Source organism: Geotrypetes seraphini, chromosome 3 (assembly GCF_902459505.1).
Source record: "Geotrypetes seraphini chromosome 3, aGeoSer1.1, whole genome shotgun sequence".
In the NCBI taxonomy this organism is placed as follows: domain Eukaryota; kingdom Metazoa; phylum Chordata; class Amphibia; order Gymnophiona; family Dermophiidae; genus Geotrypetes; species Geotrypetes seraphini.
This window is the reverse complement of record NC_047086.1, coordinates 2,146,588-2,164,719: the sequence shown is the minus strand read 5'-3', so window position 1 is coordinate 2,164,719 and position 18,132 is coordinate 2,146,588. Positions and strand designations below refer to the sequence as shown.

General features: G+C 43.7%; 1 protein-coding gene across 3 annotated transcripts in view; it reads right to left on the bottom strand.

Annotated features, from left to right (window-relative positions):
- HDAC2 (histone deacetylase 2) overlaps positions 1 to 18,132 on the bottom strand; it is a 345,065-nt gene that overhangs the window by 207,460 nt on the left and 119,473 nt on the right. For all 3 annotated transcript variants that reach the window (XM_033936641.1, XM_033936642.1, XM_033936643.1), the window contains one exon: positions 13,701 to 13,775. In XM_033936641.1, the coding sequence (XP_033792532.1) occupies positions 13,701 to 13,775 (75 nt within the window). The remainder of the gene's footprint in view (positions 1 to 13,700; positions 13,776 to 18,132) is intronic.

Genomic DNA, 18,132 nt, shown 5'->3' with positions numbered 1-18,132 from the left:
GCTGCTTCTCTTCAAAGGAGCCTGGTGAGGATCGCGGCTGGCTGTAGCAAACTTCGCAGGCCGCTCAGCACGTTTCCTCTTACGTACGCGATTGCGTCAGAGGGAACGTGCTACAGAGGTGCAGAGCGGCCTGTGAGGTTCGCTACAGCCGGTCGCAATCCTCACCATGCTGCTTTAAAGAAGAGGAGGGCAGACGGAAACGACCAAGTAAGGAGTACTGCTGGACAGAGGGAGCAATAAAGAGTGCTGCTGGACAAGGGGAGCAGAGAAGAGGGACATGGGGAGCAAATAAGGAGTGCTGCTGAACAGGGGGAGCAGGGAAGAGGGACAGGGGGACCAGGTAAGGAGTGCTGCTGGACAGGGGGAGCAGGGAAGAGGGACAGGGGGGAGCAAGTAAGGATTGCTGCTGGACAGGGGTAGCAGGAAAGAGAGACATGGGGAGCAGGTAAGGAGTGCTGCTGGACAGGGGGAGCAGAGAAGAGGGACAGGGGGGAACAGGGAAGGGGTGCTGCTGGGCAGGGGAGACGTAAAACAAAGGGAGAAGGGCTGCTGCTGGACAGGGGGAGTGGACAAGGGGTGGTGGTGGACAGTGGAGGAAAGAGAGAGAGAAAGAAAGACAGACAAAAAGCGGCCAAGGAGAGAGAGAGAGAGAGAGAGAGAAAGAAAGACAGATAGGCAGAAAGCGGCCAGGGGGAGAGAAGGAGAGAGAGAGAGAGAAGGAGAGAGAGAAAGAGAGAGAAGGAGAGAGAGAAAGAGAGAGGAAAGAGAAAGAAAGAAATAGAGAGAGAAAGAGAGAGAAAGAAAGAGAGAGAGAGAAAGAAAGAGAGAGAGAGAAAGAGAGAGAGAGAGAGAAAGAAAGAGAGAGAGAGAAAGAGAGAGACACATACATCTATTCTAGCACCCGTTAATGTAACGGGCTTAAAGACTAGTAAATTATAAAAGAACATAATAAAACAAACAATCCTAAAAACATATCTGCAAAATAGCAGCAAAAGCATAAACAAAAAGATCATGAATAATTCTTCAGCTAAACCAGAGAAGATTGCTGACTAGAAAAAGGCGTCTACAAATAATTGTGTCTTTAGCAATTTTCTAAACAATCCCCTTTCACAACAATTTCGTATTTGGTCCACAAGGGAGTTCCATATTTTAACTCCTGCACAACAGAAAGTCATTTTACCAGTCTCCACCAACCTCAGGTTAGCATTCATAGTAACATAGTAGATGACGGCAGATAAAGACACGAATGGTCCATCCAGTCTGCCCAACCTGATTCAATTTACAATTTTTAAAATTTTTTCTTCTTAGCTATTTCCGGGCAAGAATCCAAAGCTCTACCCAGTACTGTGCTTGGGTTCCAACTGCCGAAATCTCTGTCAAAACCACTCCAGCCCATCTACACCCTCCCATTCGTTTTCAGTAAAGCTAAATTCTCAGAACGTAATGATCTGCTTGGTAAATAACTAAGCTCTTGATAGAGTTTTAAAATTTGGGCATTTTGCCGATGAAGTGGGCGCTTACATATCCAGTGATAAATTGGTTCCTGGGCTGCACTACTGAGGTCTGTGTAGTTTAGTTTAGAAGAGCATTATATTGGACAAGTTTTTTTGAGTATTGAGTTTACTCTCTGGAGGTCCAATTACTATTTTTGAAAAATAGAGCTATTGCTGATTGAGAATTATTGCTGAAATTATAGCAAACATGTTAAACATTGAACAATCAAAATAGCAAAACAATCTTGCCAAACAGAAACATTAATGGAGCTCAAATAAAACCCCAAAGTGGCCTAATACACAGACTATTCTTTATACTCTTAAGGTCTGACAGGCATCCAACTAACAGGTTTGGATACGAACATTCTGAATGAGACAGTAGGCTGGCACAGGAAATAAATGACAGGGTGGGGATCCAAAATGACACACCTATCTACTAGAAAAGATATTAGTAAGGTAAGAAACAAATCTCTTTATCCAGTGCAATAGGTGTGCCATTCTGGATAGACAGGATGTAGAAAAGCAGTCCCAGAAATTCCTCCTTTGCCGCTACATTTTCTCTTTAAAACTTGGAAAATGTATGTAGAGTGGACTAAGTTGCTGCCCTACAAATCCCCTGAGGGGAGACAACCCTAGCTTCTGCCAACAATGAAGCCATTCTTCTAGTCGAATGCACCTTTATGGAAACAGGGGACTGTTTTCCACAAATAATATATGCTGATGAAATGGCCCTATGAATCCATCTGTAAATCATGGCCTTGGAAGCAGGCGCACTATGTCTAGCTGGATTTGTAAGCACCAAACGACAGTCAGATAGTCTGAACTCGTTGGTGACCTCAAAATATTGCAGAAGCATTCTTCTAAAAGTCCAACTTCTTCAGAATCTGGTCCTTTTTCTTGAAACCTGTGGACTAGAACACTGGCCCTGACTTCGTGATTGACATGGTACGCTGAAACAACCTTCAGCTAAAAGGATAGAACGGTGCACAAAGACTCCAGCTTCAGTGAATTTGAGGAAATACACTCTGCAAGAAAAAAACCTGCAACTCCAAGACCCTTCTCGCTGAGGTAACAGCCACCAGAACAAAATGTTTTGTGCATCAGATTCATCAAGGACTCTTCCTTCAACGGCTCGAATGGAGCCTGGCTGAGATCTTGTAAAACTACATTAAGATCCCAAGAAGGGACTGAGGTAGGAAAGAGTAGGCATCCCTCTTCCCAAACTTCAACTAAAAAGTATGGTGGGGGGAAATTGGCGGGACCGCCCACTAGACCACCAGGTATATTTTTTTCAGTGGGGGCCATGGTAAGGGGGGTGGGTTGTTGGATTTCTGGCCCTGTGGCAGGAGGGAGTGGGCATCCCTCCTGTCAATCTTAAAAAAAAAAAAGATATCGAGTGTCCTGTGGGGGGGGGGGGGGTCCCAAGATCAGAATGCTTTATTTTTATTTTTTTAATGGGAGCAGCTGCTATGCTTGTGTGTTGTGTGCTCACCCAATACATGGCCAGCAGCAACAGGCAGATCCAGAGCTGCCATAAATTTTTGGTGTTGGGGGTGGGGGGACTTCCCTTTAGTGTATCACAAGGAGAACTCATAAGAATACTAATGCATTTGCATAGTGTACTCGGTGGCTGCTGCAGCAAACCCTTTGGTGCATTGGCAGGAGAGCTTTCCATGACAGTAAGACTGCTTTAACGAGCCTTACTGAAATGGAAAGCTTTTATGCATCAGGACCTCTGTGACTAGAGCTGCATTCCAGTGCTGCGCCCATACAGAATTCCCATTCCTGGGCTTTACTTACTATCTCTTTAGTGGAAGGAGGAGGATAGCAAAGTTACTTACCGTAACAAGTGTTATCCAGGGACAGCAGGCAGATATTCTCACATGTGGGTGACGTGTGGGTGATGTCATCCATTGAGCCCCGCTATGGACAGCATTAAAAGTGCATCGCCACTTTAAGAACTTGAGAAAGTTTGCGAACTGCCTGCACCACACATGCGCGAGTGCCTTCCTGCCCAACGTAGGCTCGCAGTACCTTAGTTCCGTAAGCAAGCTAAGAAGCCAACCAGGGGAGGTGGATAGGTTGTGAGAATATCTGACTGCTGTCCCTGGATAACACCTGTTAGAGTAAGGACAAGCAGGCAGCATATTCTCACATGTGGGACTCCCTAGCTTACTAGCATGGGTTGGAGGGAGTGTTGGCCATTAAGAAAATAAATTTTGCAATACTGCTTAGCCAAAGTGACCATCCCATCTGGAAAAAGATTCCAAACAGTAGTGCGATGTGAATGTATGAATTAAGGACCAAGTAGCAGCTTTACAGATCTCATCAATAGGAGTGGAATGTAAAAAAGCAACTAAAGCTGCCATAGCTCGGACTTTGTAGGCTGTGATGTGACTCACCAGTTGCAGCCCAGCCTGAGCATAACAGAAGGCAATACAAGCCACCAACCATGTAGAAATAGTTCTTTTGGATAGAGGACATCCCAACTTATTAGGATCAAAGGAGACTAAAAGTTGAGGAGATGTTTTATGCAACCGACTTCTCTGTAAGTAATAAGCCAGAGCTCATTTACAGTCCAAAGTATGAAGAGCCATTTCTCCAGGATGAGAATGAGGCTTATAAAAGAACAATGGAAGCACAATAGATTGATTGCGATGGAATTCAACGACTACTTTTGGAAGGAATTTTGGATGAGTGTGAAGTACAACTTTGTTATGATGAAACACTGTGAACGATGGATCCGCCCCCAGATGTAAGGGAGATGAGAAAAACTACTTTCCAAGATGAGCCAAAAACATTGGTTCAAAAGGAGGCTTCATAAGTCTAGAGAGAACAACATTGAGATCCCAAACTCCTGGAGGTGATTTGAGTGGTGGTTTGACATTGAAAAGTCCTTTCATGAATCTGGAATCACAAAAGAGGATGAGCCGTTAGAGGTTTACCATTAACCAGGCTGTGAAAAGCATTGATAGCACTAAGATGAACTCTAATTGAAGTGGTCTTGAGATGAGTTGGATAGATGTAGAAGATAATCCAATATAGAAGATATAGAGGTGGATTTAGCATCATGATGATGAAGAGTACACCAAGTGGAAACCTTGTCCATTTCTGCTGGTAACACTGCTGCATAGAAGGTTTTCTTAAGGCTTCTAAGATAAGTCTGACAGGATGAGAAAGATGAAACTCAGCCAATGTCAACCCGAAAGGTACCAAGCTATCAGGTGTAAAGGCTGAAGATTGGGATGCAGAAGTGATGGAAAAATCTGAAGAGGCATTGATTCCCTGATACTGAGTTGAAATAGAAGGGAGAACCAGGGTTGTCTGGGCCACCAAGGAGCTATTAGAATCATTGTGGCTGATTGCTGTTTTATCTTGACAAGTGTCTTGAGGATGAGAGGGATCGGAGGAAACACATAGCGAAACTTGTGCATCCAATCCAGAAGAAAAACATCTGCTTCCAGATGTTGGGGAGAGTACTGCCTAGAGTAAAAATGGGGCACCTTGTGATTGTGGGGGGGACACAAACAGGTCTATTTGAGGAGTCACCCAGAGAGAGAATATGTGATTCAGAACTAAAGAGTTGAGCGTTCACTCATGTGGCTGAAGAAACCTGCTGAGTCTGTCTGCGAGAGAATGTTGTTCCCCTTGAATGTATATTGCTTTCAAAAATATGTTGCAAGCAATTGCCCAGTTCCAAATCTTCTTGGCCTCCTGACAAAGAAGGAGAGAGCCCGTGCTTCCTTGCTTGTTTATGTAATACATTGCCACCTGATTGTCCGTGCAGATTAGAAAAACATGGTTGGGCACAATGTGCTGAAATGCTTTGAAAGACTTGTAAATCACTCTGAGTTCTAAGAGATTAATATGGCAAAGCTGATCCTGGGTAGACCAGTGACCTGAGTGTAAAGACCGTCCAGATGAGCTCCTCAAGCGTAGGTGGACAAGTCCATGCTTAGAACCTTCTAATGTGGAGATATTTGGAATAAAAACCCTCTGGAAAGATTTGAAGAGTTCATCCACCACTGCAGAGATTGTCGAAGTGAAGATGTGAATGTAATGTGTTGAGACAGTGGGTCGACAGCTTGAGACCACTGAGATGCGAGAGTCCATTGAGGCGTCCTAAGATGAAGTCTTGCAAATGGAGTAACATGCACCGTGAAAGCCATGTAACCCAGGAGCACCATCTTTTGTCTGGCTGAGATTGATGGACGATGATAAGTCTGATCGCAAAGCTGAATCAAATTCTCTTGTCTTTGCTGATGCTCTGAGATAAATGGTGTCTAGCAGAGATCCGATAAATTGCAGATTCTGAAAGGGTTGAAGTTGGGATTTGGTAAAACTGATTTTGAACCCCAACCGCTGAAGGAAAATAATTTGTCAATCAAGTCATTGCCATCACCCCTTGTGAGGTTGGATCTTTGATTAGCAAATCGTCCAGATAGAGAAACATCTGGAGAGCGTGAGCCTGCAACACTGCTATCACCACGATCAGGCAGTTGGTGAATACTCTTGGAGAGGATGCAAAGCCAAAGGGTAGAACTTTGTATTGATAATGGTTCTGTGATACCTGAAATCTGAGGAATTTTCTGGAGGTCGGATGCACTGGAATATGAGTATAAGCTTCTTTCAGATCTTGAGAGCATAGCCAGTCTTTACGATCTAAGAGAGGAAAGTTCCAGGGACAACATATAAAATTTTTCCTTCACTAGAAAGTTGTTCAGGTCCCTGAGATCTAAAATTGGACATAGACCTCCCATCTTCTTTGGGATGAGGAAATACCGGGAATAAAATCCCCAATTCCTCTGGAGAGGTGAAACCTTTTCTATTGCTTTGAGAAGAAGAAGAGATTCTATCTATCGAAAAAGAAGGGATGTCTGCTGAGGGTTGAAAGAAGACTCTCTTGGAGGATGATCTGGATGCATAGTGATGAAGTGAAGAGAGTATCCCTCTCGAATGACTTTTAGAACACAGAGGTCTGTGGTTATCAATTCCCAAAGGTGATAATACAATTGGAGCAGACCTCCGACTTGTTGAGGAAGAGGCTGGGTAACAGAAACAGTTGCGATGGTCTCTAGAAGCTCATCAAAACGACTGAGCAGGCTTTGGAGGAGCTGCTGATTGAGATTTCTGAGGGCGTTGTTGCTTCTGCTTTTTCTGCTGCGGCCTAAGAGGAGCAGCTGGCTTCAAAGAAAAACACTTTTGATATGAAGGAGGTTTAAAAGATTTAAAAGTTGAGGGCTTAGCCTTGGATTTAACCAAAGCATCCCAATGCTTTTCATGGTCAGTGAGCTTTTGTGTTTTCAATAGAGTCACCAAAAAGCTCATCTCTCAAGAAGGGAATGTTAGCTTATCTGTCCTGAAGACTTATATCAATATCATCTCATGGCCACTAACATAGCTGAGGCTCTGGAAAATAATTTAAACGCAACATAAGAGGATCGTGCCATATACCTTCTGGTGCAAAATATATGATGAAATTCTTGTAGATGTTCAGAAGGAATGTATCTGTCAAAAGAAGGCAATTTCCGAACTAGATACTTGATATAGCAGGAGATATAGAAATTGTAATTTAGTACTCTGTTCGCCAACATAGACTTTTGATACAGGCAACGTCAAAATTTATCCATAGTGCGCCCTTCACGCCCTGGTGGCATTCGGTGCCCACACTGAGCGTTAGCTACTAAGGAGCATTTATGGATTTAATTCAACACTGTTGTAATCAATATGGTTTTCAACTAGTGCAGCACAGGACAATTTGGACCCCTGAGGAAGCAGTGTTAGGACTGGTCCCCATGCACACAAGAGCCATCCTTTGGAATATATTTTATTGATTTTTAATAAAATTCCTGCAACTTGTACATTTTTCTCTGCAGTCTCTTTTTGTTTTTGGTTGTCAAAAGAAGGCAATTTCCAAACTAGATGCTTGATATAGCAGGAGATAAAGAAATTGTAATTTAGTACTTTGTACATGAACTTTTGGTACAGGTGACGCCCAAATTTATTCATAGTATGCCCTTCACACCCTGAGGCATAGACTCTTAATGGAGTAGATTTTTTCAAAGTCGACTCTACCACTAATGACTGGTGCTGAAGCTATGGTTTATAAAAACCTAGTGAAGAAATTATTTTATACAGGGGCGTCCAATTTTCTGGGAGCCACTTATACTCGTTCTACTCCACTCAGGATTTTGAAGACTTCAATCAAATTTCCCCTCAGCCGTCTCTTTTCCATGCTGAAGAGCCCTAACCTTTTAAGTCTTTTCTCATATGAAAGGAGTTACATCTCCTTTATCATCTTGGTCGCTCTTCTTTGAACTTTTTCTAGTGCCACTATATTTTTCTTGAGATAAGGAGACCAGAATTGAACGCAATACTCCAGATGAGGTCGCACCATACCGCGAAACATGGGCATTATAACATTCTTAGTTTTATTAACCATCCCTTTTTTAATAATTCCTAGCATCCTATTTGCTTTTTTAGCTGAAACCGCACATTGGGTGGAAGGTTTCATCATATTGTCTACGATGACACCCAGATCCTTTTCTCGGGTGCTAACCAATGTAGACCCTTGCATCCGGTAACTGTGATTTGGGTTATTCTTCCCAATGTGCTTCACTTTGCATTTGTTCACATTAAATTTTATCTGCCACTTGGATGCCCAATCTTCCAATTTCCTAAGGTCTGCCAGCAATTTTTCACAATCCGCATGCGTTTGAACAGTTTAGTGTCATCTGCAAATTTAATCACCTTACTCATCATTCCAATTTCCAGATCATTTATAAATAAGTTAAATAGCACCAGTCCCAGTACAGACCCCTGCGGCACTCCACTGTTTACTCTCCTCCATTGAGAAAAATGACCATTTAACCCTAACCTTCTGTTTTCTATCTGATAACCAATTCCTAATTCACAACTGAGCTTTGCCACCTATCCCATGACTCTTAATTTTCTCTGGAGCCTCTCATGAAGAACTTTGTCAAAAGCCTTCTAGAAATCTAGATAAACTGGCGCAGTGGTTAAAGCTCCAGCCTCAGCACCCTGTGGTTGTGGGTTCAAACCCACGCTACTCCTTGTGACCCTGGGCAAGTCACTTAATCCCCCCATTGCCCCAGGTACTTTAGAAAGATTGTGAGCCCGCTGGGACAGAGAGGGAAAACTGCTTGAGTACCTGAATAAATGCATGTAAACCGTTCTGAGCTCCCCTGGGAGAACGGTATAGAAAATTGAATAAATAAATAATAAAGAAATAAATAAATGTTTATTCACATCTTCAAAGAAGTCAAGCAAATTGGTCTCCCTCGGCTGAACTCATACTGACTCCGTCTCATTAAATCATGTTTGTCTACAACATGTTCCACAATTTTATTTTTTATAATTGTTTCCACTATTTTGCCCTGAACTATAAAGTTTCCTTTGGATTTACTCAATCATACCTAGTTGAAAGGTTTGATATAGTGTTGCATAAGAATAGCAGGAAATCACATGCTTTATTTACGTTTCCTTCATTTAAGGGCTGTAAAAGTAAGAAATATCACGAGCATACTCTTTCTTATTAAGCGGCATATTATGATAAAGATTTCAGATTATTGTCACTTAAATCTATTTCAAATGAACATTTTAGAAAGTTGTTGAAAACTTTTCTCATTTCTAAATTTTTGCCCAATTAGATTTCCTCAAATTCTTTCACAACATACTCTGTATTTTTCCATAGCATAATCTTTTGTTAACTGCACTGAACTTATGGCTATGCAGTCTAGAAATTTGCTGTTATTTTATGAAGTCAGGCTTACTGGTCTGTAATTTCCTGGATCTCCCCTAGAGCCCTTTAAAAAAAAAAAAATCGGTATAACATTGGCCACGCTCCAATCTTCAGGAACTACAGACAATTTTAGTTACAGGTTACAGATGACTAATAGCAGGTCATCAATTTTATGTTTGAGTTCTTTTAGTACCCTGGGATGTATACCATCTGGTCCAGGCGATTTATCACTTTTTAACTTGTCGATTTGGCTTAGTACACTGTTCTTCAACCGCCGGTCCGCAGGAAATTTTTGCCGGTCCGCACAGGGCTGGCAAGATTGACTCACTTCAATTTCCTGCCAGTCCGCGCAGGGCCGGCAAGATCAACAGCTGAAGTCTGTGCTGGGCCGGAGAGATCTTGGGGAGCTTTCGACAGTGGCTTTCTCCCCTCTCTGCAGCTCTCCTTTACTTCCCAGCGCAGCGATTCACGAAGGCAACCTCGGGGCTTTTGCTGAGTCGCGGCTGCCTCTGATGATGCAACTTCCTCTTTCCTCAGAGGTGACGCAACCCAACAAAGGACCCGAGGCTGCCTTCCTGAATCGCTGCGATGGGAAGTAAGGAGAGCTGCTGGGAGGGGAGAAAGCCACTATTGGAGTCTGGGAAGCTTCTGGGCAAGGGGAAACAGGGACAGCTGCTAATGGAGAGGGAGAAGGAAAGATGCTGCTGGGAGGGGGAGGAGGGAAAGAAATCTGGGAAACTGCTGGGTAAGGGAAAAAAAGGGACAGCTGCTACTGGACCTGGAGGGAAGGAGGAGATGCTATTGGGAGGGGAGGAGGGAAAGCAGTCTGGGAAGCTGCTGGGCAAGGGAAAAAAAGGGACAGCTGCTACTGGACCTGGAGGGAAAGAGGAGAGATGCTGCTGGGAGGAGAGGAGGGAAAGGAGTCTGGGAAGCTGCTGGGCAAAAGAAAAAAAGGGACAGCTGCTACTGGACCTGGAGGGAAGGAGGAAAGATGCTGCTGGGAGGGGAGGAGGGAAAGGAGTCTGGGAAGCTGCTGGGCAAGGGAAAAAAGGGACAGCTGCTACTGGACCTGGAGGGAAGCTGCTGGGCAAGGGAAAAAAAAGGGACAGCTGCTACTGGAGAGGGAGAAGGAGAGATGCTGCTAGGAGGGGAGGAAGGGAAGAAAGAAAAAAGGAAGGAAACAGCTGGCAGGGAGATTAGAGGAGGGGAAGGGGAGAGACAGGCATGAGAAAGTAGAGAGATTGATGATAGGAAGGGGTCAGCAGAAAAATAAGCAGAGAGGGACAATGATGGTAGATCTGGTGTATGAGAGATAAAAATAAAGAGAGCACTAAAGCTGGAATGAATCCTATAAAAAGGAGAGAGGGGCGCAAGTTGGATGGAAAGGGGAGAGGGGCATAGAAAGAAGACAGATACCATATGGAAGGGGGAGAGGACAGACAGTGGATGGAAGGGGCAGATGATGGATTGAAGAGACAGAGAGGGCAGATGCTGGAAAGAAGAGAGTGAAAAGAAGATGAAAGCAGAAACCAGAGACGACAAAAGGTAGATAAAAATAATTTTATTTCTATTTTGTGATTAAAATATATCAGATTTGAAATATATATCCTGCTAGAGCTGGTGTTATACATAACTGGGGACTGCAAAGCCCAGGCAGTGATTCTTTAGCTTCCAGCTGGCTTAGGGCACTCTCTGACCAGGGGGCAATTGCCCTAGTTGCACTCCCCTAAAACTATTCCTGTCATGTGTGACTGCAGTATTCTGTTAGCATGATATTTCTGTGTAGCATTCTGTAATAATTTGGCTTATTCAGTTTTCTTGATAGTAGAGGGGATATATGTGAAGGGGAGGGGAGACAGGGATTTTGTTGATCCTTGCTCTGTATTATTTGTATTTATAAAATGACAATTGTACAGAATTTTGTTTCTTTTTATACTTTAATAAAATACATTCAATATAAAATCATAACTGAGGCTTGTGTGGATGGGATCAGATGATTTGTGGGGACCGAGCTCGCGGAGATGGGGCAGAAATGGGGTTTTTAAATTTTAGTCCTAGTAGTTTGCCGGTCCACAAAATAATTCTTTTATTTCTGCCGGTCCACGGGTGTAAAAAGGTTGAAAAACACTGGCTTAGTACATCTTCCAGAATCACCGAGATTTCTTTCAATTCCTCCACATCATCACCCTTGAAAACCATTTCCAGTTCAGGTAGATCTCTTACATCTTCTTCTGTAAAGACCGAAGCAAAAAATTCATTCAGTCTCTCCGCTATGGCCTTATCTTCCCCGAGTACCCCTTTTGCTACTTGATCATCCAACAGTCCCACAGATTCCCTCACAGGTTTTCTGCTTCTGTTGTAACTAAAAAAATTGTTATGAGTTTTTGCCTCTTTTGCAAATTCCTCATATTCTCTCTTAACTGTCTTTATCAATGCTTTGCATCTAAATCGTCAGTGCTTGTGTTTCTTCTTATTTTCTTCATTCGGATTCTTTTTAGGATTTTTTTGGTTCTAATAGCCTCTTTCACATCACCTTTTAACCACGATGGCTCTCGTTTCCTCTTATTTCTACCTTTGCCGATATGTGTCATAAGCCTCCATTGTAGATTCAGACAAGTCCTTAGATGAATCAGACTGTAAGTCAGTCATAGAAGGACTTTGGTGAAGGAGTGCGTTGAGAAGATCAATGCTTACATCAAGTCTGGTTCTGATCCGATGATGAGGGCCGAGGCAAAGCTCTTTTCTCTTCGAAGAACGTGAGGGAGAGCAATGTTTTCTTTTTGAAGTATGTGAGGAGGAATGATGCTTACTGGACTTTAAGTGTCGAGAGGAGGAGAAGGTACAACGATGTCTTGAACTGAATCGATGCCTCGATGGAGAACTAGACCTGCGATGAGATGAACGATGTTTAGGCGTGGAGCGTCAATGCCGTTCTGGAGAGGCAGCTACAGTACCCTTAGACTTGAGAGCATCATGCTGAGGCTGGGCCGGTACCAAGGGAGTCGATACAGTGGTAAGCAATTTGAATGCATCACCCAACTCCGCTTGGAAAAGCACATCAAGCATTTCACGAAAGGAAATCACCAGTACCTCTGGCTTATCTGCCAATACTATCGGCGCCGTGGCTTGCCTTGGAGAGGGTGACCTTGATGATGAGGCAAGCCTTTAAAGTGGCTGCCGCTGTTTGGTTGGCATCAAGGGACTCTATGCAAGATTGACCTGTGACTGTGGTTGGGAAGCAGGTGGCTTCTTAGCTGGCTTACCAGATGGAGCGAGGTCTCCTGATGCCAGTGTCGATGGTTGCAATATCTTCTCAGTGTCCATGCTTGTCCCGAACAACTTCTCCTGTTGAAGTTTCCGGCTCTTGATGGAACATTTCTGCAGGGTAGAACACCGAGCGCAAGATTTTACCTGGAGTTCAGGCCCACGGCACTACAAGCACCAACTGTGTGGGTCGGTGGTAGAAACTGGCCTTTGGCACCTGCAGCACTTCTTAGCTCCGTGGAAAACTAAGAACTGAGGTACCGTAAGCCTACGTCGGATGGGAAGGCACTCACGCATGTGCGATGCAGGCAGTTCGAAAACTATCTCAAGTTCTTAAAGAGGCGATGCACTTTTAAAGCTGCCCATACCGGAGCTCAGTGGGATAACAACAAGATACAGAGAGCTGATATCTGAAAAATATCCACACACTTTAGCAATCACTGAGGACATCTGGCAATCCTAGCCTCCTGAATATATCTAACAAGGCATCACTAAACTTTTGGGCCCTAGGCACAAGCCTAGTTTGCCAGTGCCTTAAACCATCCCTGACTGTTCTTGGCCCCTTAGAACTCAGTGCTGTACAGAGATCAGAACACAGCACAAAATCCACTCTCTCTTTCTAAGGCTAGTGTGGGTCACTGCCAAAGTGTTCAGTTCTTTTTGGCCAATGGGTGCCAACATCAGTAGGTCTATGTGAGAGCTGTCAAACTCTCTTTTGTTGGCCCTTTGCTGGGTATTCCTCCCTGCACTTCATCTTCCTGTGTAATCCTGTACCAGTTACTGCAGTCCCTCTCTTCCTCAGCCTCCAGTGTAGTTTGGGCATCTCTGTGAGAAATGATAGGTGAGTATTCAATGAGAAATGGGTTGTTTACCTATGTCAGGGGTGTCAAAGTCCCTCCTCGAGGGCCGCAATCCAGTTGGGTTTTCAGGATTTCCCCAATGAATATACATGAGATCTATTAGTATACAATGGAAACAGTGCATGCAAATAGATCTCGTGCATATTCATTGAGGAAATCCTGAAAACCCAACTGGATTGTGGCCCTGGAGGAGGGACTTTGACACCCCTAATCTATGTCTAGACTTTCCCATGGTTAATTTTGCAAATTCCACCCTGAGTTAAATAAAGCCTTAGTTTCACATTTGAGCCAATCACACTACCAGGGAAGGGTATATCTTACCAACAGAGCCTCCAGTTGAGAGCTGACAAAACTCAAACAGCCCGTCAAACACAGGACAATCTTCTCCGACATTAACTGTAGATAGAAAATGGTATTAGTTAAACAGGCAAACATTGAAACACTAATACATATAGAAAATTGGCAAATTATACCTAATAAAAGGTGCAGCTTTTTATAATGCTAGGAGACCACAACTGAAATTCAAGTACTCCACTGTCTAAATCCCCAAATGATATGATGTACAATTCTTTGGGCAGGGAATTACTACATCTAATCAAAAGATTAGGGGCTCCTTTTACAAAGGTGCGTTAGGGCCTTAACACGCAGAATAGCGCGCGCTAGCCGCTACTGCCTCCTCTTGAGCAGGCGGTAGTTTTTCAGGTAGCGCACCTTTGTAAAACGAGCCCTAGGTTATGCTTTATTCCAGGACCAGTGGGTTAGGAAGCCTGAAAATTTCATAGACTTAAACCCCTTCCCCTCATACTTCATCACTGTGCCCACACATCAGACATCTAAGCCTAGTGACTGGGGATTGCTGGACTTTTGTGCTGTGTGCTCTTCCAAGCAGTGCTAATATTCCCGAGGAAGGGGGGACATTCTCCCGAAACGGAAGCTGTTGAATTTATAGCAAGCACACGCTCTGATGATTGTTGCATTTATCACAGCTACAAAAAGATAAATTTTATATCCTGTTGGACTCTCTCACCTATGGTCCGATATGAACTATGTACGCTGAACTGTGTTTATAACAGCAGCCAAGTGTGAATGTATACCAAGGCCAGTACTGGGCAGACTTGCACGGTCTGTATATGGCCGTTTGGGGGAGGGTGGGCTGGGGAGGGCTTCAATGGCTGGGAGGGTTTAGATGGGATGGAGTCGGTTTTGACAGAGATTTCGGCAGTTGGAACCCAAGCACCGGATAGAGCTTTGGATCCTTTCCCAGAAATAGCTAAGAAGAAAAAATTTAAACTGAATCAGGTTGGGCAGACTGGATGGACCATGCGGGTCTTTATCTGCCGTCATCTACTATGTTATTATGTGTTTTTCATGAGTTTTTCACATTTTTATTTATTTATACTCACGCTTGTGTACTATCATTCACAACGGGGGTGAGACCAGGGATGTAACACCTCCTAAACCCCGAGTGGGTATAAAGAGCGACAGCTGATGCTTTGGTCAACTGAGGACTCCCCCCCATCACATTTAATTTAATTCACTTCATCACTGTTGTGTAGTGTGTGAACCATCGTCCTTGGCTGCTGCTATCTCCACTTTATCCAAGAAGAATTTTTGGATCTCTTCTATTGTGACATTCTTCTGAGTGGGTTTTCACATTTGAAATCAAAATTAAAACAAGATATGGCATACACAAAGAAACAAGAAAAAAAGCTGCAGACAGAATGTACAAGATGCAGGCTATGTTTATTATATCAAATATAAATGCAGTTAATGTTACCACCCTTCAAACAAACCTAAGGACCTGACCGGTCCATGTTTGGGTAAACATGCCTTCTTCACCGGTGAAAGTTTTTGCCGAGTTTGTCGGTGCGCAATTATCCCAGATTTTTTACAGGCCTATGTTTACTATCATTTTAGATTATGGTTTTATTCAAACCTTATCAACCCTGGCCCCCTGAAGAAGGCATGTTTACCCAAACATGGACCGGGTCGGGTCCTTAGGTTTGTTTGAAGGGTGGTAACATTAACTGCATTTATATTTGATATAAGAAACATAGCCTGCATCTTCTACATTCTGTCTGCAGTTTTTTTCTTGCTTTTCGTTTGTTGTCCCAATTCCACTGCAATTTCTGTTGGATTTTCTCTTTGTTATTATCAAATAACAACACCCAGCAAAAAGCCTTAAACCTATACCTTAAAATAATTAAAGCCAAGCAATTACAAAACCAGAACAAAGCAGTGCTATAGGGAGACACAGCCTGCACTGTCAGAAGCGAGTGCCTGAACCAGGGACCACCTCAACTAAGTGCTAAACCCATTCAGATGACACTCTTATAAAGGCTGGTCAGAAAACAGAAATCCAGTTTACCAGTACAGTCAAACCTTGGTTTGCGAGTAATGCTGTTTGTGAGTGTTTTGCAAGACGAGCAAAACATTCTCGTAAATCGTGACTCGCAAACCGAGCATTGACTCAATTTGCAGGCACCCCCCCCCCCCCGGGAACCGGCATCGCTCCACCCCCACTCTTGAACGCTCCCCCGCCCACCCAAATAGAAGCCTTACCCCATCTGGCATCGGCACGCAGTCCACAGGATGTGCCGGTGAATGAAGATCCTTCCTGTTGCCTGGCCCTTGAGCATCTGCACATGCTCAAGGCCTTCTGGCTCTCGCTCTCTCCGAGATTCTCAGAGATCTCTGAGAATCTCAGAGACAGCAAGAGCCAGAAGGCCTTGAGCATGAGGAGATGCTCAAGGCCCAGACAACAGGAACGATCTTTGTTCACAGGCACCGGCACGTCCTGGGGCTGCGGGCTGGTGCCAGATGGGGTAAGACTTCTGTTCGGGCTGGCGGGGGATGCCAGTTCAGTGCTGTATCTCTAAAAGTATACGCAGACGCCAGCACACCAGATGGAAAATTTAAAGCTTGGTGCACGCCGGCAAAAGCCGACGTAACTACGTGGAAATTACGTGAAACTCCTGACCCTCGTATTAGGTTGAGAGGGTCAGGAGTTTCACGTAATTTCCACGTAATTACGTCGGCTTTTGCCGGCGTGCACCAATCTTTAAATTTTCCATCTGGTGTGCTGGCGTCTGCGTATACTTTTAGAGATACAGCACTTCAAAGTACAGTAAAATTCAGCGCATTCGCGGTTTTTTCATGGTGAGCACCTTCCTTTAGCTGTTTCATTTACATATTGTGAAGATTTGAAAGATATACATTTATATATTTTTAGATATGGTAGTATTAAAGTTTGTAGGTTTTAACTTATGTCGTTTCGTTTCAGAGCTTTCACCTCCATTGTAATTATTCTTGCTGCCGGTTCCCTGACGCAGGGTCGAAACGTGGCACGTCGGAACCAGCCACATTCTAAGTTAAGTTTTTCAAACTACTTCTTAAACATTCGTTACTTGGATGGAAAGCTTAGCATAGCTGTAATAGCTAGCAATATACAAATGAAAGCAAGGCTATATATACACATTTTTTGAACACTGCAATGATTGGGTGGTGAGGCGGAACTAATTGCCTTCATGTCTCTGAGCAGAGTTCTATTGAATGTTATATGAGCAATACAGTAACACTAATGCAATTGTGATGTAGTGACTTTTTTATTTGTGAAACAAATACAGGCAAACTTAAACATTATAAGAACATAAAAACCGCCATCTCCGGATCAGACCTTCGGTCCATCAAGTCCGGCGATCCGCACAAATGAAGGCCCAGCCAGGTGTACACCTGGTGTAATTTTAGTCACCCATATCCCTCTATGCCTCTCGTAAGGAGATGTGCATAGTTTGCTTTTAAATCCTAGGATGGTGGATTCCGCAATAACCTCCTCTGGGAGAGCATTCCAGGTGTCCACCACTTGCTGCGTGAAGCAGAACTTCCTGATATTTGTCCTGGACTTGTCCCTCCCCAACTTCAGTTCATGTCCTTTTGTCCGTGTCATATTGGACATTGTAAATAACTCATTTTCCTGCTCTATTTTGTCGATTCCTTTCAGTATTTTGAAAGTCTCAATCATATCCCCTCGCAGTCTCCTCTTCCCAAGGGAGAACAATCCCAGTCTCCTAAGTCGTTCCTCGTATTCCAAGTTCTCCATACCTTTTACCAGCTTCGTTGCTCGTCTCTGCACCCTCTCCAGCAGTTTTATATCCTTCTTTAGATTGGGAGACCAGTGTTGTACACAGTATTCCAAGTGTGGTCTGACCATTGCTCTATAAAGCGGCACTATAACCCTCTCCGATCTACTCATGATTCCCTTCTTTATCATGCCTAACATTCTATTTACTTTCTTTGCCGCTGCCACGCATTGTGCTGACAGTACACTCAGGTCCTTTTCTTGTTCACTCTTACCCAGAGTTGTACCTGACATTTTATACTCGTGTTCCTTATTCTTTCTTCCTAAATGCATTACTTTACACCTTTCCACATTAAACTTCATCTGCCATTTCTCTAACTGACACAAGTCACTCTGGAGTTCCTCGCTATCCTTCTGCGATCTGATTGCCTGGCATTGCTTTGTGTCATCTGCAAACTTGATGATCTCATTGGATGTTCCTTCTTCTAAGTCATTGATGAAAATATTAAATAAGATGGGCCCAAGTACCGAGCCCTGGAGCACACCGCTAGTCACTTTCTCCCAGTCTGAGAACTTCCCATTTATGCCCACTCTCTGCTTTCTGTTCTCCAGCCATTTGTCTACCCATCTCAGTATATCTCCCTCTATTCCATGGCTTTGTAGTTTTCTGAGAAG